Source organism: Charadrius vociferus, unplaced genomic scaffold (assembly GCF_000708025.1).
Source record: "Charadrius vociferus isolate BGI_N301 unplaced genomic scaffold, ASM70802v2 scaffold161, whole genome shotgun sequence".
NCBI lineage: Eukaryota > Metazoa > Chordata > Aves > Charadriiformes > Charadriidae > Charadrius > Charadrius vociferus.
This window is the reverse complement of record NW_009646928.1, coordinates 1,530,041-1,556,483: the sequence shown is the minus strand read 5'-3', so window position 1 is coordinate 1,556,483 and position 26,443 is coordinate 1,530,041. Positions and strand designations below refer to the sequence as shown.

At 40.6% G+C, this 26,443-nt stretch overlaps 1 protein-coding gene across 1 annotated transcript in view; it reads right to left on the bottom strand.

Moving 5' to 3' along the window:
• Positions 1-26,443, bottom strand: part of CHN1 (chimerin 1) — an 82,944-nt gene that overhangs the window by 32,820 nt on the left and 23,681 nt on the right. Inside the window, exon 5 of the mRNA XM_009894533.1 lies at positions 20,731-21,019. Within this exon, the coding sequence (XP_009892835.1) occupies positions 20,731-21,019 (289 nt within the window). The remainder of the gene's footprint in view (positions 1-20,730; positions 21,020-26,443) is intronic.

The window sequence follows — 26,443 nt, the reverse complement described above, 5'->3', positions numbered from 1 at the left end:
GCTGTCCCCGACCCCCCCCCTCCCCCCCGACCTGACAGCGATTGGGGACCAGGAGGTAAGGAGTTAACGTAAGCGTTGATGCTCATCGCCCTTCCTTTAAAATGATATTTTTTCAATGCCTTTCATATAAAAAGAGGCTCATCACACTCACATCGTGTATCAGCCAGTAGTGAACACAAATGCTGCCAAAAGTTCACCACCTCACCCCTTCCACCAAAGACCCAAACGCTGCATTGCTGTGGTCCCTCTCATAGGGGTTTATGACTATCAACAGGAGGTGAATGACACACAGTCTTAAATCAGACTGAAATCTGCTGTTTGGAGTGATGCGACTGGTGATGAAATGCACACAGGACAACCTGATCCTCGCTACCCCTCACACAAGCCAAAGGAAATGACATTTCACAGCAGCATCATTAAAGCGTTGCCGCAGGATGCAGTGGGGTCAAAGTGTAAGGGGCTGACTAAGGACCAGGGCAGACCACGCCACATCCACCCAGAGCACCTCTCTTCGGCTGCACGCCGACGGCCGGGGGGGACACACACCATGACCACTCAACTCCTGTCTTTTTTCTTCTAGTGCCTCCAAGCATTTGTGAACAGTCCTTGTCAGAGACTTGCAAAAACGGACCTTTATTCTGACTTATTATGGCAGCAATTCACACCATGGGGGTGACAACCGTCCCAACACATAGGGCTCCAGAGGACCTCTCTGTGTGCCACTAGCCAGAGCACAGCCCCCCCCTTCCCTTGCCACGGGCTGCCGCACCACAACCGCTCTCCCTCCTGCAGCAAAGGTATTTTTATCTCTCATGACTCAGTATCAACCCAAGACAAGCATGGTTTGTCGCAGTCTTCTGGGTGGAATTGGTGCGTGTTTTGCAGCTGGATCACAGTGTTACGGTTTAGTTCAGTCCTGCCCATACAGCTGAGAGTAATGCCCGCCGTGAGCCCCTCCTCTGTTCCCTGGCACCACCACCACTACCTTCTCTACAGGTTTTAAAAATCAGCTGGGTTTCAGCATAGGGTCAGGTTGCAAAGATTAAGGATCAACACATGTGCTTCACCAACCACTAATCTGCAATGCAAGTTAATAGCTAATAATCAAAACACTGGCTACAGATTATACAGGATGAAGCTGTGGGGCATCAGTGGCTCGTACAGGGGCTTTAGGAGTATCTGGCTCAGTTCCCGGTTTCAATCCAAACCGGAGGCTGATTGATCCACCCTATTGAGAAATACTTTTCCAACCTCTACCTCAATCTGCCTGTCTTGCTTTTAACTGCTAATTTCTGCTGTAAGTGAAGAATTGCCCCTCTCGCATTTTTCTGCTCATCCTTCTAAGTGTAACACTCCAGGCAATACGAGACCAAGAGAAATGAGGTGAGGAGTAAGAGATGGCAAAAACTGACCCCCTCATCTGTGTGAAATGTGAGAACAGTAGGGACTCCGGGGAGAAGGAAGCAGACAGGCTTTCCAGTTCATTCTCTCCTTTCTTTTTAGCTAAAGCCACTTCACAGAATCATAGAATCACAGAATCATAGAATCACAGAATCATAGAATCACAGAATCATAGAATCACAGAATGGTCAGGGTTGGAAGGGACCTCTGGAGATCATCTAGTCCAACCCCCCTGCCTACAGCAGGTTGCACAGGACAGTGTCCAGACAGGTTTTGAATGTTTCCAGAGTGGGAGACTTCACAACCTCCCTGGGCAGCCTGTGCCAGTGCTCTGCCACCCTCAAAGTAAAGAAGTTCCCCCTCATCTTAAGATCGAACTTCCTATATTCAAGTTTGTGCCCATTACCTCTTGTCCTATCACTGGGCACCACTGAAAAAAGACTGTTCCCATCCCCTGTCACCCACCCTTTAAGTATTTATAAGCATTAATAAGATCCCCAGTCAGTGTTCTTTTCTCTCGACTAAAAAGACCCAAGTCCCTCAGCCTTCACGGTTTCATTCCTAAGGACTACATCAGACAAAAGTTCCCATGGAACAAGGTGGGCCTACTGCCCCACAGGTGTCATCCTCTCCAAACAACTTCAAGTGACAGCAGGCTCAGGAAGCGAATTGTGGAGTTCGGGATAAGTTTGTTACATGCTTCCTCGGAACCCAAAATTCCTCTTATTTTTTAAAGGGAAAAAATAAATCACCAAAACTTAATATTAGGAAATAAACTCTTTGAAAATTGAATTAGTTGGAAATAAGTAACCCAGCGATTTTCAAGAGTGTATTTACTATCTTAATCAATTTCTATTATTTTGTATAATTCCACTTAAGAAGCAAGATAAAGCATTCTGAATTTCCCTTTCAGTTGTTGGTAGAACGCATATTTGTTTTTTGACATACTTATTACTTAATTTTCAGCTTCCCTTTTCCTAATTCTGAAGAACTGATTTATTTCAATTGCACTTCAGAGTCAAGTTAGTAGAAACCAATCTCTGGATTCTGGCAAATTAGATCTTAAGAATGCCAATAAAAAGGTAAGCAAAACTACCCAACAGGGAAAGGTCCTCTCTCATGGCTGTAATTATGAAAACACATTGTAATCTGGAAAGTAGTTATAAGATTATGAATTTTAATTCTCACATTACTTTGTGTTACAGTAATCTAACTCAGACTGCTTATTGGTTTTACATAAAATCAGCTTCCCATTGTTCAGTGCAAAGCATTTTCTGCTGTTTACAAATATAGGAATACTGGGCTCACCTACACCTATAGCCCGTCACGTGCTATAAGCACTATACTTGTGCACACCAGAAACCTCGACTGAAAGAAAGCTCAAGCCATAAAGCTAGCAACTGAAAAATTATGAACAATATATACTTGTTATCTATTTCTTACATATATTTCCCCAACATAACGTAGTGTAAATAGTGTTGAAATTAAAATTCATACAGCTGCTCTCAGATGACATAATTCTATAATGTATATGCTCATTCAGAGAATCATAGAATGGTTAGAGTTAGAAGGGACCTTAAAGATCATATAGTTCCAACCCCCCTGCCATGGGCAGGGACACCTCCTGCTAGACCAGGTTGCTCAAAGCCCCATCCAACCTGGCCTTGAACACCTCCAGGGATGGGGCATCCACAACTTCTCCGGGCAACCTGTGCCAGTGCCTCACCACCCTCAGAGTAAAGAATATCTTCCTAATTATCTAGTCTAAATCTATGCTCTTTTAGTTTAAAACCATTACCCCTCATCCTATCGCTACACTTGTTGATAAAGCATCCCTCCCCATCTTTCCTTTGGCCCCCCTTTAACTACTGGAAGGCTACAATGAATTCTGAAGAATTCTTCTGCCACTGCCTAACTTTGAGAGTTTGGCATTGCAACCTAGTGAACTTCTTAACACAGTAAACTTCCTTTCTTTTGAAACGAATAATGACATTTCTGTTGTACACACCTTCCTGACCACAGTTAGGCTCATCGGGCAGGTCCAGGTCTTCAGCTTACCAGTATGTGAGACAATAAAGTAAGAGAGAGCAAGCCACTGTCCTCAGGTAGCCCTAGCCATTGCAGAGATGAGTCACCATCCCTGAGAGCAAACAAATGAAGTCATGGACCTGGGGGTTCAACTCAAATCCTGCAGGAAGCTGTTCTCTCCCAACGTGCTCTCCTGCTCTAGGCGCTCTATGCTGCCTCTCTTCCCAGCCTGTAGGTCCTGCTCTTCTTACACCCTTGGCAATGCCTGCTCTCCACTGGTGGCTCCTGCACTCCCACCCACCAGCAAAGTCTCCTCTCCACAGCCCTTTCATTTTCCAACAGTTATCTTTATAACCTGCTCTGTCCGAAGTCATCCTTAACGGGGACAATTATTAGATACTGTCTGCTACATGCTGGATGGAAAAGAGGTAGAAATCTGATGAGGAAAATCTTCTCCCTTCCACTTTCTAAGTCAAGTCTTGATTTTATTGTTTTATTAATTGTTTGTGACAGACATTTGCAGTCATTGCATGTGTAGGGAGCAATATGCTGTGCAGGCTCCAGGAGGAAGGAAACTGCAGGGCTGTCTTTTTTAAATTTAATTTAAGGAGGTGATTTCACAGGGTTGAGGTGAACTGAAAATGGTATGACTGGAAGTCATTGCTGAGTGACCTTGCAGCAGAGCACACGACCAGAGCAGCCTCTCAGTCCTGTACATTTTAGTGACTTGTACGAGCACTAAAAAAATCAAACCCAGCAATGTGACAACCTTTAAACCAAGACGTCTGTTTAGAGGTTCTACATTGCACATATGGACTAAAGAAAAAACCCAAACAAAACAACAAAAAAAAGACACTAACCTGCTATTTCAAATGTTCTCATTTGTTCTAAAACCTCAACCACAAAAGCGGTTTTTCTACTGGGACTCCGCTTTCCTTACTTCCCCCTGGAGCAGTCCTTCAGGGTGCAGGAGAAACAGCTGTTTTATTGAGCACTGTTTGCTCTCGGTGTTAGCTGGATAATGTATGCCTATTTTGTGGTACTAATCTCACAATCAGTAAGTCTTATTATGAAGACTCCGCAGAATTGATTTTAAAGTCTTCCATGGCTTGCAGTAAATTCCCATTAGTCACTCTCTGAAAGACACATTATGTAAGTTTAATGCAGTCACACAATTCAGTCAACATCGGACAAATTATCTTTCTAAAAAGGCAAATGGATGCATTTCCCATTTGTTGAGTAATAAACCAACATCACCTCAGAAAAAAAAAAAACAGCAAACCAGAAAATTCAAGAGTCAGGTTAAACTCAGCAAGTCCTAAAATACCCAGATTAGACTTGATCAGGCCTCCTGAAGCCCACGTGCATTTCCACATGTAGTGTTTAGTTTCACGACCACCTGGCTCCTCTCTCAAACACAGGATTGTGTTTTCTTCAGTCTCGGGAATGCACTGCAGGCTTTTCATTCTCATATGGTATTTTCATGTTGTTATGACTAAATATGCCTTTATTGTTTCAGACTTACGATCCCATCTCTCTAAGGAATGCATTTTAATAATAATAATAACCAGCAGTTATATTGCATGCATTTTTTTAAAAAAATCAAAGGTGATGCCCTGTTGTACATATCTAAAGAAAGAAGATATTTGGGTTGCTATGTGGTTAGCCACTGTATATTTTGTCGTGTTCTGTTTCACTATACAGCTAACCTAGCCAAATGTATATGCTCAGAAAATCCTTCCTTGCCTGAACACTTTATGAGCGTATTTTACGGGCTCAGTACACAATTTTCAAAAGCTAATCAGTCAAATTGTGAAACTGAGCCCAGTTTCCTCAATGCAGTTCTCGGTGGAGGCTTGTTCCATGCTAAATATAATTTTCCCAGTCATCTCTTTCACAGAATTATTCCAAGGGGGGAAGAAGAGCCCACAATTTTACTTTTTATTTAAAATTGGTGATAAGCTGTTTTCATTTCATTTTTCTTCACTTGTAGACATGCTGATGCCAGGCATGGCCTCTGCCCACAGATAGATGGTGTGAGCAGAGGGTAGGAATGCTATTCCAAGAAAAGTTCAACCTGAAAGTTGACATTTCAGCAGCTGGGAAGGACCATCACGCGGTCTCAGCCACCAGGGTAAGACTTCTCTTGCTGCTGTTCCAACACAGCCACATTTACCTGGCACGTGGACAGCATCGGGCTCACACAGTGCTCAAAGTATACTGGGATCCTCAGGCAACACACAACCCCGCTTTGAATCCACAGTTACCCACAGGGGAGTTGAGGTTTAAGACATGGTTGAATGGTGAAAACTTGCTGCTGAGAAAAGTTTCTATTTTTTATAACAAAATTTTCCAAATGGCCTGGCTTCTAATTAAATCAGACCTTCCCACCCTCACCCCCCTCCCACTCCCCTGTGAAATACTTACTGCAAAAGCTAAAGAAATAGCTTTTTATATTTTTCAATTTTTATTTCTGATAAAAGTATATGTGATTTCCACAGCAGGTAGTGAACATTTTTATATCTAAAATTTAAAAAGAAGTTTTTTTTTTTTTTTTAATTTAAAACCTTAATTAAACAAATTCAGCCAAAGTGTTGGCTTCGTTTAAAGTATGATTGTTAAATTAAACAAAAAAAAGTAATCTAAACCAAAGTTTAAATTATGGAAAAAACGTTGCTCAATATTACTGCTCCAAATTACTGCATAAAAAGTGAGTTCATTTGGTACTGTACTGTGCAGTACAATTAGAGTGTATTAGCATTATTTGGGAAGATTTTATGTTTGCACTTATCAGAAATACCCTGAAGTACCCTTGTTTTCACAACAAGGGAGCATACTCATAAAAAAGCAGAGAAATCTTAGGGGAAGCCACCAGAGAAGTAGTTTTTCTGTAGCTTTAGTCCTATAACCTACCGGTCACTGCAGCTGATTTGGATGTAGGTCAGCTGGCTTATTTTGTTCCTAGTGGGATGATGGGTTGTAGATTCACTCCCGGCAGTTACCTATATGAGCCTTTGGAAATGACAAGTCGAAACTGTGCCCTGGCAAAAAGCATCCACTGTGACTATTCCTCTCTCTCGACAACTGACAAGACAAAAACAATTAACATTTGCTGTTCTGGATAGAGGGACAAAAGCAAGGCACTTTCAGTGGCAACCGCCACATTTCTTTTCTCAGGGAGGGGACTATTTTGGTATATAACCATGGACCCAGCCATGGCAAAATAAAAGAAAAATTGTGCAGTACCTGCAGTAAGAAGTTCTGCTTTAGTTCTGGAGGACTTTGCCAACATCAAGCGACTTAGCTTCTAGTGAGGTCAGCAACTGGTCCGCTGAAGGAGGGGACGTAATTCTGGGGATTTCCTTCACACTCCATAGGTACAAATACCACCACAGGGGTGTACCTGGGCACAGGAGAATGCACACCAGCAGGGACGTGGATGTTGCAATCAATAATGGTGCTAAGCTGGGTTTTATAAGCAATAGCTACGACTTCATTATGCCGTATAAGTAATAATACGCTTCCTCATAGGCTCATGTTCTGGGCGAGACAGCACAGTCCTGACACCCTCTTGGGGCTCCTGCCTTGTCCTGGTTTGGTCCTGAGCCGGCCGAAGCCACAGGGCTGTTCCCTGCAGACACCGATGCAGGACATCCCTATGGTCCCGGCTGCTTCTGTTAAAATAACCAACTGCTCCAGCCCTTCCCTTAAAGACAGAGACTACCAGCCTGCTCGCAAGGGCAAGATATGACTGCTTGACAAAAGCAGAGCTGCTACCAAGCTGTGTGACACTGAGGCAGGATATGCCAATCAAACACCATGATAAAAGCTACCCAGAAAACTAAGAAATGGTCTCTTTTCACTCCTAACACTGACTGCGTTGAGGAAGCGGTTCCCCATGACCAGGAGTTCAAGGTGAGGTATCAGCCTCAGCAATTCTCTCCTTGCTTTGCAGCAGCTCATTACTGCAACCCCATTCTTTCCTCGGAGAAACAAGCTGCATTTAAAGGGGGCCAACCCCATCCAAACTCGGCAAGTACAGAAGAGGACAAAGAGCTGGTAAAGTACAGAAGGTACCACCTCTTTGCCTCAGGTAGCATCACTGTTCCAGAGGCAAAGGGTGCAAGACAGTTCACGAGCAAGGAGAGCAGCACCATGGAACACCAGAATTTGTCTCCAGTAAATCCTTCAGATGAAGCCTGTCCTTTACAGCTTTGCTTTCAGTCCTTTCCATCCACGCTTCCATCCTTCATAGCTTTGGTGTTGGTCCATCCTATCTTCCTCTCCTCCTGCCAGGAGCCTGGACCATGGAGGTGGTAAGCTAAACAGTGAGTTAAAGCAGCCACTTGTGCCAGGTACTCCTCTCCCCAGGAAAGGCAGAAGCAGAGAGACTGGGAGGCTCCTCACATAGTTTGTTAACTATTACACTGTTACACATTGATAAATTTGGGCTAGAGAGGTCTGTCTTGCAGCTACGAGACCTATGGGAAGAGGAGTTGATGGAGCAAGGAGCTCTGCCTGAAGGAGCAACCCTCGCACTGGCCAGCAACACGCTGCGGCTGCTCCTCAGCAGCTTCTCCATCTCGCTCCCATTTAGTCAGCATTTTCTATTTCAGCTAACAGCATCGCGTTTTCTTCCCTTCCCTGGTCTGTGGCGCGTCTCCGTGCTGGCCTGCAGGGAGCTGTGCCGTTGTGACCGAGGCACGACTGATGGTCATTGCAGCAAGGAGTCACCCCAGCAAAAGCCTTGACTCGTGACATGTCAAGGCAGACTGTATTCCAAAAAGACCTTAAAAGTCATTTATAAATGCCACAAGACAATGTGCGCTATAGGAGCGATAACAGCCAAAATGTAATGCAAATTGACAGCTGCATGAATGCTACTCTTCTGGCAAATGCTCTTTGTTACTAATCTACTACATTTAAGTATCGTATGAGAAAACAGGCTGTTAGACTAATCTTCTGTAACCACAAGGGACTGGTGATAGTTTATTCCTCATCTGACCCACAGTTACAAGGATTTCTTCAAATAAAAGGAAAAATAAAAAAAAAAAAAAGAGAGAAGACATCAAAAAGCTTAACCATACCCTTTGATGAGGAACCTTACCTGTAACCTAGCAAGGAAATGTTGACAGTGGCCAAACTTTATGAAATAAATAATTTACAACACTGTCTTTATCCATTTAAGAATTATACTGATAAAAGCAGATTTTACAATGAACCTCTATATCTTCTTGTAGTTGAAAACATATACACTTAGGGATAATGACAATCATGTAATCCACAAGGTCTTTCTATTATTACATTTATTAGGCTTTTTTTTTCCATCTATTCCTCATGGAATAGGAGTTTTGGCTACTGGTATAATATGGACAAGCAGTATGGAAATGTCTTTTTATGTCTCATTAATATTTTCTTACCTGATGTATAATATTAATTTCACATTAGTCTTGTCTGGCAGTCTAATACATCTAATATTAGCCTTTTTTGTTCTACACAGTAATTCAATTTAGAGTAGTTCAATGTATGTTATAATTGAAAACTGCAGCTCATTAATTTCTAAACACTCTTTGTATTTCAGACTACACCTGCTCCTTTGGCACATCCTCTATTTTGAATCCATCCACTTCTTCCTGAATAAGCCATGTTGCTATGATACATGTGCTGTCACAGTTTCTTTCTTCAACACACTTTCAGTCCATAATCATAGTTATTTAGCATAAATAAGACTAAGAATGCAAAGTCTCCTAATCTTTCCTTAATTATCACTTGATTCAACTCCATGAATCACAGAGAAAAAAAAAATAACCTGAAGGAATACTAGACTTGTGACATGGACATTCTTGCAAAATTTATAATGGTGAAAACCTGCTTATGGACCACCTAACTGCAGAATAATTACGAAATAGGCTAACTCCCAGTGTCCACCAGCTCTCCTTATAGACCCCGATTACCAGTTTTCTAGGTGCACGTGTGTCCATGGGCATAAATGCATCAGTGCTGTGGGTCAAGATCTACATTCATTTTATACAGTGCAATTAGGCAGATTCACAAAATGAGGTAGGCTGTTCATCCTTCAAATGAGTCTCTCATGTAGGCTCCCACTATCCTTGCATAAATCTCTATTTAAATCAGGACTGATTTGAAACCTGCAATGAATGAAAGCAGAGTGGAATTGGCAGTGGAATTATACGCTGCTCCCAAAGTCAAATTATCAGTTATTATAAAATTATCGGTTTATTGCCATCCATAAAATGTTTTAATCCCTGATCACATTCTCAGAAAAGGCTCATTTTACATTCTGTTGACCAGCATTTCAATTTTCATATTTTTCCTTTTCCACATATGGTTCACCTTTCCTATTTATTCCCTCTTAGTTTCCTAATCAACATTTTAAAGTGCCTCTGCCAAGAAAATTTTCATGTAAGGGCAGGAAGCACCCTATTTCCCTAGAGGAAGCTATAACTGTTAAAAATTCTTACTTGAGATAGGCACTCAAGAAACCATCGTCTCAAATGGTCAAACCCAGCATCTTTGAAACAAATTTAAATAATGTCTTCATTTGAAAACTGAATCATTTCAAATGATTCAAAACGGGGCTGGCAATGCAACTCTCCATCATAAATTCGGGCCATGCAGATTATTTACCTTTTGGGGGAGAAGCAGGCATTGGCATGTGGACAGGTTATACAACTTCTGTGACACAGGAGGGACTTGGGGTGTGTGTGTGTGTGTGTATTTTTGTTTTTTTATTTGTTTCAGCAGCTCTGTGGATTCTTGCAACAGAATGTTCAGTAGATCTCTATTTTCAGTTGAAATACAGTAGTCCTAGGTCCCAATCAGTAACTCATAGTGATCTGACATTTGGGATTTCAGAGGCATACGATGTTTGGAAAAATCTTATTTTGCGTATAGGGCACATCAAAGCTGAAAGACTAAGTTTGGGGTATGGTTCCATTTCTTAAATTCATTGGCAATGAACAAAATCATTAGCAATGAACAAAATCTTTATCCAGTACAACTGCTTTCCTCTTACGTAGTCACGTTTTTCATCTCATCTTACAGGGCAATATTTTATTTGTACTGCCACCATCAATTACCACTTTAAGTGACACTGTTCATAAGATTTCTAACACTGAGGTTGTTCGAATTTTCAACAGTAAAAACAGTCCAAGAGAATTAACCCATAAGGCCCATTAAAAAAAAAAAAAAAATCCAGTAAGCTCTCAGCATGATCAACTTGCTGAGCAGTGAGTCTGCCTTGTGAACTCCAGCGTGTGACAAAGGTGATTGGCAGCTTCCAAGCACTAGGCTGCAGCGCTGCGACAAATTCTAGCAAGGATTTGGGGGCTGGAGTGAATGAGAAGCTGTCACTTAAGAGACTGAGCCCTTCAAATTCTGTAAAAGACAACAACACATGATACTTTCTGCAATTTTTGTGCATTTGTATTAAACACATCGTTTACTCTAATCATCAGCCAATTCACAGAAATGCCTGAATGCAAATGTAATTCACTATCATTAACTTTGGTAAGTGTTTCAAGACATTTCCAGCAGTATAAAATCATTAGAAATCTTCAACCAATAAACTATTTGATACATGATATAAAGCACAGAGCTTTAGAAATATTTCACCATTACATGCAAAATGGAAACTGGGAATACAGCCTTTCCCATTTTCACAGTATTCCTTCACTCTTCTCAGGAAGGGGAAAAGCTGCTTACCTCTAAGTGCTACTAATCTAATTCACAAATTGGCAATAATAAAAAAAATTACTAAATCACATACACATATGAATAAGGTTTAAGAGAGGACATTATACTTTGTGATACCAGCTCTAATGTTCCTTAGGCAAACTATTTCAAACTACTTTAGCTGTAACCAATGCAATAATAATCCCCCCTAAAAAGCAATATAGTCTAAGTGCATTACAATATGAACTTCACTATTAGAAACACATCATCCTGTAGTTATCTTGGAAGCTGTATGGATGTGAGGAATATCAATACTAAGATGAAGAGGATTAGAGCAACAACTGTTAATCAACTGAGAATCAGATTTTTCAGTGTGATGACGCTTAACTTGCTTAAGCGTTAGGACTGCAGGAACAGTGAATGCCAGAAGCAACACTGTTTCTAACTGCTGATGCCATGCAGAAAAAAAAGGTTAAATATGGAAAACTTTAATGTTCTAAAAGTTAATGATCAAAGGAAGACTTTGCAGAACTGTCAAGAGTTGCTGTCTTCACTGACGACGAGTGTGACAGGTTTGAAGTAATAAGAGCATGCAGTTTATTGAGCTTAGTAACAAAACTGCTCTCCTTACTTTGTTCAAATTCAGAAAAGAAAAACATTCAGCTGGAGACTAAAACTAAGCATGAGAAGTTTTATCTGAAAACATCTTTTTTCTTGTGAAAGATTAAAAGGAAAGAAACAGGGGCTAGAACAGATCAGCTTCTGCAAGCATTAACTGCAGGATAAATGGTTGTTCTTTTTTTCTTTCACAGTCTAATACTTCATTTAGGATCCTCTAACTACTCTTCTTTCTACTACCACTTCTAAAACAAGCATTTCACTCTTCATGGGTCTTAAGGGTTTGGTAACCACTTATGAATGGGCAATTATTAGTGGAGCAGATGTGCCTGCCTATCAAGGGATTCTCTAATCGAGTGAGGGGCAACACACCAGACCACCACAGCTCCACGTCCTTTCCATCTTTGTACAGAAGCCAAATAACATGTATTTGTACTTGTGAGCATGTAAACAGTGACCAATGAAAAATGCTTTTCCTCTCCCATCTAAATCCCGACCCCCCCCCTCCCCCCCAGCAGTAAGGAGAAGGAGCTTATCTGAATAACGATAGAGGCAAGTGGGGAAAATCCCTGGTAGTCAGACTCTTAGTACAGATTTACGCAGGCTATGTAGAATTGCAGAGGGTATAAAACACAAGACATGTTGGATATTAGTTCACAACAAAGGTGCTACAAACCCCCCTTTTTCCTTGGGCCTCTCATGTTCAACTAGTGACCAGACCTGACCCTGCCTAGTTTATGAGATTAGACACAATCGTAGCCCAAGGTGATTATCACCAGCTATACAGTGTCACATTATAAAGTCTAAGTGAGGTAAGAAACTTGTAAATAACAAAATTATCCTTTTACAGGGCTCTTAATTCAACAGTCCAGCCTGTTTCCTGTAGAAGTGATTAGTAATAGAAAATAATTAGGAGATGCCAGATGGGAGAAGGAGTTAAAAAAAAAAAAAAAGACCCAAAACTCACACAGCTAAGGAAAGAGAACAACAAACGAGGGAGCTGCCAGCTAGCAACCCACCGCAGTCCCTCACTGTCCGGGAAGCTCTTTGCATAAGCAATAAATGACAGTCATGTGCCTGCTTTAGAGACTGCTCTGAAAGAGACCCACTTTTTCCTTACTGTGGCTATTGCATAGATTATTCAGTTGTGAGAAGGCATAAAAAGTCAAGGGAAACCATAGTTTAAAAGAAAAAAAATATTGTAATTGCCTTATATATAGCTATGAAGCTTCCCCACTATACATCTAGGCAGCCTCTTTGGAAACTTCAAGTATAGGGCCTATATGGAAGCTAAGCAGCAGACTCCTACAGCTTGTTAGGACTGAAGCCGTGACAGCTCTCCATTACTCATAAGGAGTTGAGTTGGATCTCTGTGTTTCCGTGTCCCACCTACTAACGTCCACCAGGATGGGAAAAATCTCTCTTCCCTCTGAAGAGCGCCCAAAGAAAGGTATCCTCTTTGGCTCGTCGAGAGCTAAGGGAGATTCCTTCCTCCCTTCCCGCGATCCTCGTGCTAGCCTGTTCCAGTTAAAAAGGAAGGAACTTCTGCCAGTATACATAAGAGAAGCTAAAGCTATATGGTATACTTTTTGAAGGGCATTAAAAATGTAACCAGAGCCAAACCAGCAAGCATTAGAAACTCTGGAAAGAACTGCTGGTGAGGGCATCACACTGACTTACCTCACAACACTGAGAAACACAGGAAAAGAATAATAGCTTATTCATTGCTAATGGTTTCACTTCATCAGTAGCAACACAACCAGTATTCTTCAGATTTAATTGCACGGCAACTGTACTGCTTTACAGCCTTTTTAATAGTTATGTACACTCTTCATTTTACAAAAGCTTGATCAGGCACAGGGCATATACTCAAGGTAATTACTCCCCAGACTTTTGCTGGTCTGTGAGTCTGAGAGACCAGACCCCCCCAAATTCAAACAGCAGCTGCCTGTCTCAGTATAATTAGACACTGGACTTTCTGAAGACTCTATCTTTGTGTACACATCATGCATGCCAGATCACAGAAGAGCCACGCTTACGTTAAAAAGCAGAAAGTAACCTGAAAAATCTCAGCAAGCAGCCGAGTGACTCGTGCCCATGTCAAAAGGCTGAAAGGGGATGCTGATCCTCAACTGTGCTTACCTACAACACAGGGGACACCTGTCCACAGGAGTAGCATCGTGATGGGAGGCGTGCTGCGCATTTGAAATGCAACCCGACCTAAGCCACTCCTCTCTATCTGAAGTTTGTGGAGCCTTATTTGTTTTGAACCTTGCAATACTAGACCAGCAATATGCAATCAGGCTACCCACACAAGCTGAGGTCCTGGGAGGCTAACTGGAATCAGCTGGGACACCATTTGTAACCGGCAGGAGCTAATAGAGCACAGCTGAGTACCGACCAGACCTGGCAAGGAGAAAAAAAGAAGGAATTTGGCCTGGGAAAAACAGGAGAGTTATGGGACCACGTTCAGCACTGGAGCTGAGCTACAAGTCCAGAGAGAAGCACTTAAAAAAAAAAAAATCCTGCCTGCTAACTTATCCTTTGTAAGCATGAGATACCAACAAGAGAAAAACTAGATATTCTGTGACCTGAGGATTAAATTAGCAAAGTTTATGCTTCATTTGGAAGCTCTGAATCTTAAAACAAGATCAGTTTATACAGTCTTTTTAGTGTATCAGTTTTACTGCCACAGTGAACATAAATAAGGGCTTAGGTTACTCTCAGTGATTATGAGTAGAAAAAGCACCCTACAGGTTGGAGAATATAATTTTCTTTGTGCTGATATCTGCACACTGGACAGCATGTGCAATTAGCTCACATTTCTCAGTTCTTAATAATCACATAGTTAAGTTAAAAATGTACATACTTATAAAAAGGCATCATAATCATTTGCAGTCTTAGCTTGAACTGTATCTGCCATATATAATGACATATACGGCACTAGATCCCTACTGCCATAAATGCTAATGGACAGAAAGGGAAGATGAAGAAGACTGAGGCTGGGGCAATCTCTGCAGAGTACGACGTTGCTGATACACTGGAGCAGCTACCTAAGAAGTAGGCTTGTCTTTCATCCTGCTAGGAACTTTCCTGGTATTGACAAAATTGTCTGTGCTTTGAAGTCTGTGCTGAAAGATGGGCTAAACCCAGAAGAAATAAATAGAAGTTTTTGCCTTCCACAGAGTTATGTTTTATTTATAAATTACATTAAACATACAGAATGATTGTCATGGACACCCGCGCAGGGACTGGAAAGGAACATTTGTGAGAAAAGAGTTGACAATCAACTCAAGTTAACCCATGGGATTCTTCAATGCTCAGTCTCCTGTGTCTTTAAATGTACTTTAACGTAAACATTTATTAGTTGTACTTTTAAAAACATTATTGCTTTGTTGCTACCCTTGTTATAGCTACCACTTGTCTAGAATTTTATACACTAACCACCCATCTTTTATAATAAAATTAAGTTAATTTGAGTAAATGGAAAAACATACAACTTCCAGCATCAAGACTGCTTCACTCTCAAAGCACACTTTCCTCCCTGATTATTAAGACGTCTTCTTTTTAGTTCCTATCAGTCCCAGCATTGGCATTACTATGCACCAAACAGTGTTGTTCAAAGCTGTCTTCCTCCATCACAGACCTTGCTAAGGGGGCTTATGCTTCTACAACAGCCTACTGTAACTCCCACGGCTACATTTTCTGATGTCCTTTCACTGAAGATAAAATGAGCTTCAGTGAAGGAAGGTTTAAAGCAGATCTTACTAACAGATTTGACTGAGAGCAAAAGTAGAAAAGCAGTAGTGTCATTAATGAAAATACCAGTGTCAGTTCAAGGTTGGAAAGTGAGACTGGTCCCTCCGCATACACCCATAACTATGACCCTTGATTTTGTATGTGGAGGCTGTTATGAATCCGTTAGAAATGTACACAGAGATTGCAATTAACTTTGTGATCTGGATTATCTTCAGAGGCAGGCTTAAAAGCATGTTTCCTACTAAAATGACACAGATTTACATTTCCAGATCTCCTTGCACAGGGTTGCAGACAATCAGCCTTCATCACTATGGAGGAAAAAATGGTATCACCACTAATGTCATTAAAAATAGAACAAAAGAGGGCTTTTGTTGGGTGACTGCTGCCACCAATCTTCTCTCAATTCTTTCAGACTGTAGGAATTGAACTGAATATAGTACGGACTAGAAGGGCTCTTTAATTGATATGCAGCCACTGAAGTTTCTTGAAGAAATAGCACTTATCACCAAAGTAAACATTAATAAATGTGATTCAGTTGCTATCCTAACATTAATCTCAGCATTTCATTCTGAAAGATGGGATAACTCATAACCAATTATTTCATTTTCTCATAGCAAATATTAAAACTTGAATAAATCACTCATACAACTTCTTACATTCATATCTCAAAAGCATGTCAAAATGAAAATAAAATCATGTTTTGCAGGGCTTTCAAGAAGGACTTTGATATATATATCTAGGTATTTATTAATTTCTGAGAGCTACCATTTTTATAAAGCATTTAACTGAATCAAGTCATCTGCTCCAAGGCCATAATTATCTTTGAGAGTAAAGAATGTACACAGACCCATCAGTATTCAAGGCACGGGAGGAATAGTAAATCTTGTGATACTGGGTATTATTTCCACTTCCACACTAGGCCATACAGACTGAATCCACATGGGAAGCCCTCTTTCAAATGAATCTTAGCCCTCTCTTAACATACAGACCACGATGGCTGCACAATTGAGTTCTGAACAATCTGCAGACTGTTTTGGGAACCAGCATTACCTTTTTGGCACAGCAGCTAAAATAACTATTCAGGGCATTCGAGCATGACAAGCACTCTCCTGTTTTCAATTCGCACTCCTCCAGTTATCTCTGACTATTTATTAATTCTTTCATAGGTTATGAAAATCATAAATCATTAACCAGGAATTTTAATTTTAATATATACTTGTATATAGTAAGCAGTCATATTCCTTCTCATCGTCAGGGAAGCACATGCTGCGCAGTGGATTATATTCTTATGCTTTTCCTATTAAAAATTGCATCTTAAATCACACCACAATATGGTCTCTTGCAGGACTCAGTACTTCGGAGTATTGTGATTTGTCTCCTACAACCTTCATCTAACGATTGCATAATTTTTGTCTTTTCATCTTTTATGGTCTTTAAATCCTTCCCCTTTACTAAGGCTCATTTCTAATGTACTGCATATGACAGGTCACCCAACACATGCTGAATTCTTCTACTATAAATTAATTGCTGAAAAGAGCGGGGAACAAATAAGGTATTATCAGTGCATGCTGGGAGGCATCTAACACAAATATGTGACGTTCCCTCCTACTGCCCCACACCAAATTGAAGACTAAGTGAAGTGCTCTTCAGTATTTCATTCTCAAGTTTGAGGTGTGTTCTCTGGCTGCCCAATTTCCTCCATTTGATTTTACGACAGAAAGCGAAACTACATTCCCACCAGCTGTTCCCAAGTCAGAGCCTGCGTGTCTCTCCTTTCCTTCTTCTCAAGGATTTATCTTTCATACACCACCCACACAGGATTGGGCAACAGTCACAGGCACAAAGTTTAGACTCGGATCTGAACAGCCTCAGAGTCTGCAAGCCGGGGAATGTATTTTGGCTCACAATGATCAATGTTCCAGACCCAGACTTTTTCCTCTCTTTACAGAAGAGGAAGCATACAGTGCAGGGAGAAGCTGTGTGGCAACAGCATAAAACTGATAAAGATGCATAAATTGCCAAATACTGTACACTGCAGAAATTTTCATCCTCACCATGGGGCTAATGGGCTGATGTTGTGGCACACAGATTTTGATGTTTGGATCACAAGACAATGGTTTTTTCTTCTGGATTTTGGACAATTTTCTTTGCATTGTTTGTTAGAATCGTCAATATCGATTCAGTGATATTCTCTTTATATTGGACAACAGGAATCACTCTGCCATCCCTCCCACTGAAGAGAAAGAAAAACTGCTTGACCTATTTATAAGTGTCCTATAAGAAGGCTTCCTTGTATCATGGCTAAATGGTTCATAATAAGGTAAATACTACGTTATTATTAATTGAAGTTTTCAAGTAAATTTCTGTAAGAAGTAGGCTACACAAAAAGGGTAAAATGACCTTCTGATCAATGTAGTAGAGGATACATATATTTTCCATATGACATTATTATTATTTTCCCAAAGAAAGCTTATAAACTAGCAGAGAGATTGTGTCTTCTGTTTAAGTGGAGATTTAATCTCTCCTGTGTTCCTTGTGCTAGCATGTTAACTTTTTATAGTAGGTAGGTTTTTTAAAAAGCCAGAGAAATATTTCCCATCATCCAGTACTCATGCTTTAAATGCAAATTATTTGTCAAACAAGTATGTATCTCACGATTTCAATGTTCTTTTAGAAAATAAACCACCAGATGTGATTCAGTCACCTGTCTGCACAGTCCTCCAGCCAGTCAGTTCTGTTCACACCCCTGAACCTGAAATAGTTCTCCCAGACTGTCACGGTGACAGCTTTAGTGGGTGTGCAAGTAACCGAGTCCCCCAGATGGTGGTGGGAGACACTTGGGAAAGCCCTCCGAGGTCTCCTCTGCCCACCACTCCTACATTGCACATAGCCCCCCCACCACCCCCCCATGAGACATTCAGCGAGGCCACCACCATATCTCTCCCTCTTCCCATGCTCCCCACATCCTGTGACTTACAGAGGAGGGACAAAGGACTTGGCAAGCCTTAGCTGGATGCTGGGGCTTGTTCCAAATGCTGAGGTTGCTACTGGGATCAGGTGCTGGTCATGGGGTTGAATGCCTTATTCCCCTTGGAGATTTGCTGGGTGAAGTGACACTCAGGACACTTTGTGTCATCTTCCAGCAAAGGCCCTGAGAGGTGTAAAAGCAGCAAAGATGTCACCTCTGCTCCACTCCACTGTAAAAAGGATCACACCATGCCTTTCCTGTGCAGCTACAGGTAATAATCCCAACTGGATAATGACTTGAAAATTAAACTGAAATCTCCCCATTTAACTGTACTGTGATGTCTGTGTGCCTCATTGTGTCCAGAACAACATGGTTCCAAGACAAATAAAGAGAAAAGGCTCAAAAACTGGGCTTCAGGCCAGTAAACACCATCGCTGTTGAAGTATGTTGCAGATGAAGCCACTTTAGTTGCTTATAAGTTACAAACAGGGTGGGATGTTGCAATTACATGACTAACCTCTCTAAAGGTTTTTCACCTAAAATTTCAACCTGTGAGAAATATTTGATAGTTCTTGAGCTATTTCACGAAAAATGTTTCAATAGGCACACCCTGTTGATGAGTCTGACGTAACACCATGTAATCTATGGAAAAAACATCATTCTTCAACAATAATCAGTAAGATCCCTTTACTGTGAAAACTTCATCAATCTAAAAAACGCTGTGACACAACAGAGTTCTGGTGTCACCTGAAAGATGCTAAATGCAGGAAGAGTTAATTTTACCAAAGAAACCCAAAGCGGTGACTTCCAGAACTCTTACAGAATATTTTTAACCAGGCTTTGCATTATAATGAATTCTGTGATGACACGCAAAAAAATCCTTTTGAAACAGCACGCTGCAAGGCAGTGGCTGTCAGGAACTGTAACTGATAACTCACCCCTCTTCTACTGGTACCTAACAGGCAAGAAATTGGATATTTAACGTGGTCAGCTAGCATCAATATCCCCAGCAGTATTTCTTTTGTCAAAATGATCTGGTAACAGTGAAGATTCATACTTTAAGCTAAGTTGGGTACTTCATCTCTCAGCAAAATCAGTGCAGGATGACAGACTGCTGGAGAAGGATTTGAAGGACCAGAGCAATGAGCTTCCTCTCTCTGTGGACTCCGTATGGAGCTTAGTTTCACTATAATAGTCATGCATGTTGGAAATTGTAATGGGACCTTTCCTCCAACTCAAGAAAAACTGAATCACAGACATAATTCTGATTGGAAAGACAAACAGATGATCCCAACTAAGGTTAGCATTTTTTCTAAGCACTGTAAGCATATTAGATACTCCTGATGTCATTGTGATGTTTGTGAAATAGGGGATCATACTATTATACATGCATTAACACCTACACATATGTAAAAATACAATTTAAAAAGAGTTTCACATGTCAGCTTTTCAATAAACAAAGTATTTAGTTTTAACATGACTGAATTTACATTATGCTTGCTTTTTAAGTTTAGTCTCTGTCACACAAATGAAGTTTCAGGCAGCTGCTTTGTCTGCCTGACACATTCCCAACCTCCTTTAATATTTCTATTTCCACTGGTTCTAAGATTTCTTTGTTGTTCGCTTTTTCTTTTATAATCCAGGACGCAGTCAGTTCTCAGCTGATACTGCAACTCTCTAAAGAGAGCAATCCTTCTTCGTAAGTCTGGCTGAGGCCAAAAATAGCTCTGTCAGCTTCTGACAGGCTGAACTTAGCCAAGTGAAATGTTTTAACATTTTATCATCTTAATGAACAGGCTTATTTATAACGTGGACAACTTTACTGTCATTGTATGCAGGCTGCTGAATAAATTAGGGAATGCATTTGTTTGGGGAATGCTCAATATATTAAGAAATATAATTTTTGACCAAAGGGCAGTTGTCTTAGACACTATAAACAATTTTAAGATAAAATATTCTTATCCCATTTGAAATAAAGGCATAGCTTAATGGTAACATCTATAACTGTGAAAATACCTGAAGAAAGGAACCTCACAATGATAAATAACTAATTTCCAAATCATAGAAATTTGCAATATGCAAAAATTACTATTAAAACCCTCCGTAACCAGTTTAAATATTACTATTAATGCAATACTGGAAATAAATATGTAGACTAAATATCTACAGATACCTTTAGCACTTTATGGTAGAGGGGGAGGGTTAAAAGTACAAAATAAAAAGCCTAACAGAAAAAAAAGTGTGGGTTAACAATTGCTTACCCTCTTTTCTGCTACCTCATCCTCTCCTGTAGACTCTTTGCCATCATGTTCATCTCTCAGGGTTGGCATATGTTTTTTGTGTGCTGGCTCTCTGTTTAAAGTTGTATATCCTATGTGTTCATAAATTGGATTTATTGTCATCTTGGCAATGTATTCAGCTGCCTTCGTTTCAATATAAAGAGTAATCAATCCATCTGTCACCAGGTCATGGATGGACTCAAAACGTTTCTCCCCAACAAAGTGCTTTCCATCGTAGTAGAGTCTGAAGTTTCTCGTTTGACTTCCAAATCTGCCTCAATGAAATGGGAAAGTTTTTTTTTTAAAGAACAGTAAGCAGAATAAAGAGTAAGCAAGCCTTTGCAAACAATAAAAAACACTTTATCACTTAAAGCTGTGACTGTACTCTGTGCCTGGTTCAGACGAGAATGAAAAACTCAACTACTACTTAGCACAGATAGGAAGGCGAGATCAACAACAACTGCAGATAGATAGCCAAAACAGTGACTGTCCCAGAAGGAGCTGTTTGTTCTCTTATTCTTTTAGCCCCTCCATTATCCCGTGGAAAAACTGAAAATTACTTCACACTCTTTATGGCTTTTTTTAGTACTTTACTACTGCACCACCGTAGTCAATTTGCTTGGCTCTGATATGAAGAGTTCTCATAATAGAGTCCTCTATTACAGCTGATCAATACGGAGTTTTGATGCCGTCTCGGACCTCTGCGCCCCTGCTTGCTTGCAGGAAGAGGCCATTCAGGGTTCAGCTGAGCTTCAGTGCCAACAATTACACTGAAGCAGAACCGCTGCCAGAACTGGAGCAGCACAGGACAAAATGGCACAAGGGCAAGCATTCTTTATTCCTGGCCAAAGGCCAGGGACTAACTCTTCAAGCTTTGTACAAAAGTCCTCTGTGTTATGCTTGTTAAGTCCTGAGCTTCAAGCAGATCTTTGTAATATACAGGCTATATAACATGTAAATTATCTGATGCTAGCAATTCTACAGTCAGGGTGCAATAGGATTTCGATACAGCCTCTTAACAACCATAAGAATGCCAATTTTACCTGAATATTAGCATATTTAAAAAAAAACCTTTACTTTGAATTGGCAACAATTTTCTGCCTGAAAGCAATCTAAACATGTGAAAACACACCAGTGTTTGCACTTGGCAACAGCCAAGTTGTTCTCCTGTGGAGAAGATGGAGGCAAGAAGCTGCTTTCACAGCTCACTCCAGTGTTATTCCTTGGTCAGAGAGCAGCAAGGGTGGCTGCTCAGGGTATTGGGCCCCCTCGTGAAGTCAGATCTGCCAAATACATATCAAAAACTAAATCTGAAAGGATGGATTGCTTTCATTTTACAATCAACTGCTTCATAGGAGATGTTAAGGAACAAAGTAAACACTGGTGCTTTGCTGAAGTGGCTCCTTTTCAATGGGGCCTTGCCAAACAGGGGAAAGCATAATTTTAGACCTTGCCTCAAGTGAATTACTGCACTCTTCTTGCAAATATAAGCAAACCCACTTGTTCTGGGAGGTATTTTTTTTTTCTTGTGTTCTGAATCAAAATGCCAAACCTTCTCAACCTCCTATCCATAATCTGACAGTGACTGTAACTTCAGGAGCTGCTATTTTTACACAACTCTCAAATGTGAGGGTGCCCTCAGGAATCTGTGTCCTGCTCAGTAAGAAAAGAGGACACGATGTGTGGGAACTACCTGGGCATTTGACTGGAAAGGAATTGGTACTTCTATGCGCATTTTTATGCCACACAAACTAAAAGGTAACTGAAACAAACTGAAAAGCAAGAAGTTAAAAAACAACAGAAAGAAATACATTTTTACCCAATGCTATTTTCATCACAAGATGCAATTCTGAGTGAATACAAGTCATTCAGAAAGTAGAAAGATCACGTTCTAAGTTACAGCAGAATGGGTAGGAACATGTTCAGGCTCATTTTTCATAGCATCTTTCTACTCAGCATAATGTATGGCAAATAAGCCTTGACCACAAGACGTACTCCTTGCATACCCCCCTCCACCATCAGAGAGATCAAGACGAGCCAAGAGTGCTCAGCACTTTGCAGTGCCAAAGTGAGCAACCTTCACTGTCTTCTGCTTGAGTCAGTGGGATAAAGCACGGAGAGCGCATACAAGCACTATGATGTTCAAATTTGACAAGAGAACCCAGTAAGTTTGAAGGTGAAGATTAGTGGCCCTTAAATGACAATATGCAATAGAATTATTTTTATTAACAGATGTAGCAGGTGAACTGCTGCTCTAATCAGTAACATATGCTCTGACAGTACTTACAGCAGAGTTTTAAACAAGCTGGAGGTCACTTAGTGCTCTTAGCTTTCTAGAAGAGAAAGTATTACACTAATCTTATCAAGAGAAGATAAGGCACAAAAAAGCTTCTCAGGGCCTATTACTAAGTACACATGGTGTCTCGATTTTAGTAACATCCTTCAGAGTCTAAAACAAAGTTCTGAAGAACAAGATGGCCAAATGCAGAGAACAAATAAAAGTTCTTAAAGGATTAATCCTCTTCCCATCAGGGTCCGTAGGTGGATGGTTCTACCCCAGCTATGTTTTAGTGAGCAGCCCTTATGCTGTACATTTGTTCAGACTGCTGCACGTAAAGCGTGTCTTTGAGAGATACTACAAGGAATAGGATTCCCAAAAGTACATAATCTTTATCCCACTGCGCCTGACCCACATTTTAGCACACGAGTATCTCATAGACAACGTTCCACAGTTTTAATCCTTTAACAGCACCCCACGCCTAAACTCATCTCTCTCATAAACCTCACAAAGAGAATGAAACTTCCTCCTGTATGGATCTGAGGAACTGCACATCAATTTCTTTTGGCATGAGTTTAAAATACATTAGCATAATTTAACAATCACCACTTAAAGAAAGGTATTTAGAAAAACTAATTACTGTGCATCCGTGTCATGACCACTTGGAAAAGGTGTGTAAGGCATATCAGCTGCAGGAGGTGAACATTAAATGGTTTGCCTTGATCTGATTTCCCATTTGTTCCAAATCAAACTTTTTTCTCTCTATCTATTTCTTATTGGATACGTTGTGGGGAAATGTATTGTTTTTCAAATAAAATCCTATTAGTAACAAGGAGGAAAAAAACCCATCCCAAATCCCCACAAATCAATGAAACGCCAATTTCTTACAAAGACTGTACCATCAATAATGTATCTCGGAATCCTCTTTTACTTCTTTCAAACTCATTTAAATTTCTTTCTGACCACACAATGATACTATTTGATCAAATTACAATATAAATGCAAACATATGTGTCTAATTGCAAATGATCAATTAAAATGTAATCTTCAGTCCCTTCAGTCTTACTTAAAACTATGGTTTAAATTTTCCATTACCAAGAATATTTCCTTATGTTTACTTTCTATAACATTACCACAGCCTGGTTAATTATACATCGCTGTGGCAACTAAGCAGAGCCAAGATTTGATATTTCAACTTCCTGATGGTCTCTTCCTGAAGGCAAGCACTAGTACCAGCTGGTTTTTGTTTAAGAAATAGAAAGCAGGACACAGATAATGTATGTTCTCTTTTGGTTTAAACAGGGGAACATTAGATGTTTTTCCAAGAAAAAGAAATAGACCTCTGACATGTCAAACAGTCTCATTGTGTCCATTGTGCATTTGTTTGCAAGCAGCAGGACTACAGATAAAAGACTTTTTTTATTCCAAGTTGTCTGAAAAGCAATCAGTCTGTCTAGTCCCTTTGGTTGCCAGTGGGGCAGAGGGGATAACAACGTGGGAAAACGGATTAAATGGTAGAGCAAATGTGGCTAGTAATAAAGGACTGAGGAGTTGAATTAGGTATCATAGCACGAGAGAGACAGGCTTCAGACTCAGCCACCTACTCTGTATGCAGCATTCACTGATGAAACAAAGGAAGAAGTGAACAACCAAGAGCCCATCCGCACTTTCTTACCATCTAAGAAGACGGATTTAACAGTCCACATACAGAATTGTACAGTAGCTATTCACCTCTTTCACAGGCTATTTTACGATGAGAAGAGTACCTAGACAAAGGCATTATTTAAAATGTGTAGCTGCAACCAGACCACAAAGTTAACGCCCCTTGGGGCTACTTGTGTCCTTATTAGTTTAAAGCATCTTCATACACTGAGCTGGGAAATCTTAAGTTCTGTACGTGGGCCTGAAGGTCACTTGGACTTAATACTCCCTTGGAGAAAAGGTGTCTTCACGTGCTTTGCGGCCAGAAGGTAGAAGTCTCACTTAAAATTAGGTGCCAGAGTTTCAGCTCTAACTTCTGAAAACTCTCAACCAACACTTAAATCTAGAGGCTTGACACTCCATAAAAAGCCACAGAAACATAAGCAATCTTGCAATCAGGAATGTCTCCTAATCATTCTGTGCTCATGTAAAAGAAAACAAATTATTCCACAGATCCTCTTTTGGCTCATTTCCTTGTCAAAGCAACACAAGCCTTGCATGCAGCCAAAACCTCTTGTACATAGCTATCCCTGAAGATCTCCAACTCGTGAGGGCAGCTACGTTTTTGGTTGGTTTTGGTTGTTTTTTTTTTATGGCAGCAACATTTCTGAGGATGGCCAGGGAATTGTAGAACTTACCGTCCTCCCAGAGTACCTGCCTGACAAACAGCATCATCTCCAGAACCTTAGCAGTAGTTTACAAGAATGCAATATGCATAAATGAAATCAAATGCATTAGGGATCAAAAGTAAAGGTGCACTTTATACAAGTGGAGACAAAAAATCCTCATTGCCTGACATGGCTGAGAAAGGTGCCAGAGTACAGTTACTATAGAGAGTTTTCCTGTGCCATTTCGAAGGGCAGCGTTGGCAGCCTGGCTGACTGTTGCTTAATGAACATTAATTAGGTAGAAAGTTATCTCTAACCTGATCAGACCCATGCACTGGCTGAATGCATGACAGTTTAGTTTAGCATGGAAAAAGTGTGGCATCCTCCAGAATAGAAAACAAATCCCGCAGCTGGAACTGTAACGTGTGGACTCCACGCCAATGCAGACATAACCTTCAACTCACTCCGTCTAATCGGGATCAAGGGGAAAAAAACCAACAGAGCTGGTGCTATATCACTGACAACAGCCTCCAGCATTCTGTCTCAATTGAGACTGAAGACTGTTTACCTGCATCACTGCCCAGACTTCCTTGTCCAAGAGGGAAACAGTACTGTGCAAACAGCATGCTGCAAACAGCAGGCAGTGAGGACCAGAGAAATGGCACTTTCCTGTGCATCATGAGCACTGTCAGAGACAACACAAGTGAGAGAGAGACAACTGCTCTAGGGCATCAACAGTGGGTAACAGCTGCTGAAAACAACAAAGACTGAAAGTGTTATCAGCCTTTGGTACCTGTAATGCTGTTTCACAAATAAATCTAACAAAATAATAAGAAAAGCCTTATTTTGTCTCAACACCTTATTTTAAGCTCTTAAAAGCTGATTTTCACCATCTCAGACTCTGAACAAACGTCAGTTGGCCAGGGACCATGTATGCTGTTAATATGCAGTAGGATCACTTAACACTTAAGATCACTCTTAATGTTCTTGATCAGTGATTGATCATTGAAAAATAATGTTTGGTTCTGAAAAGAAGCTCATGCACAGGAGTATTATCTCTTCTTAGTGCTGTGCCTGTGTGCCCTATTCCATTTAAACTTTTTTTTTT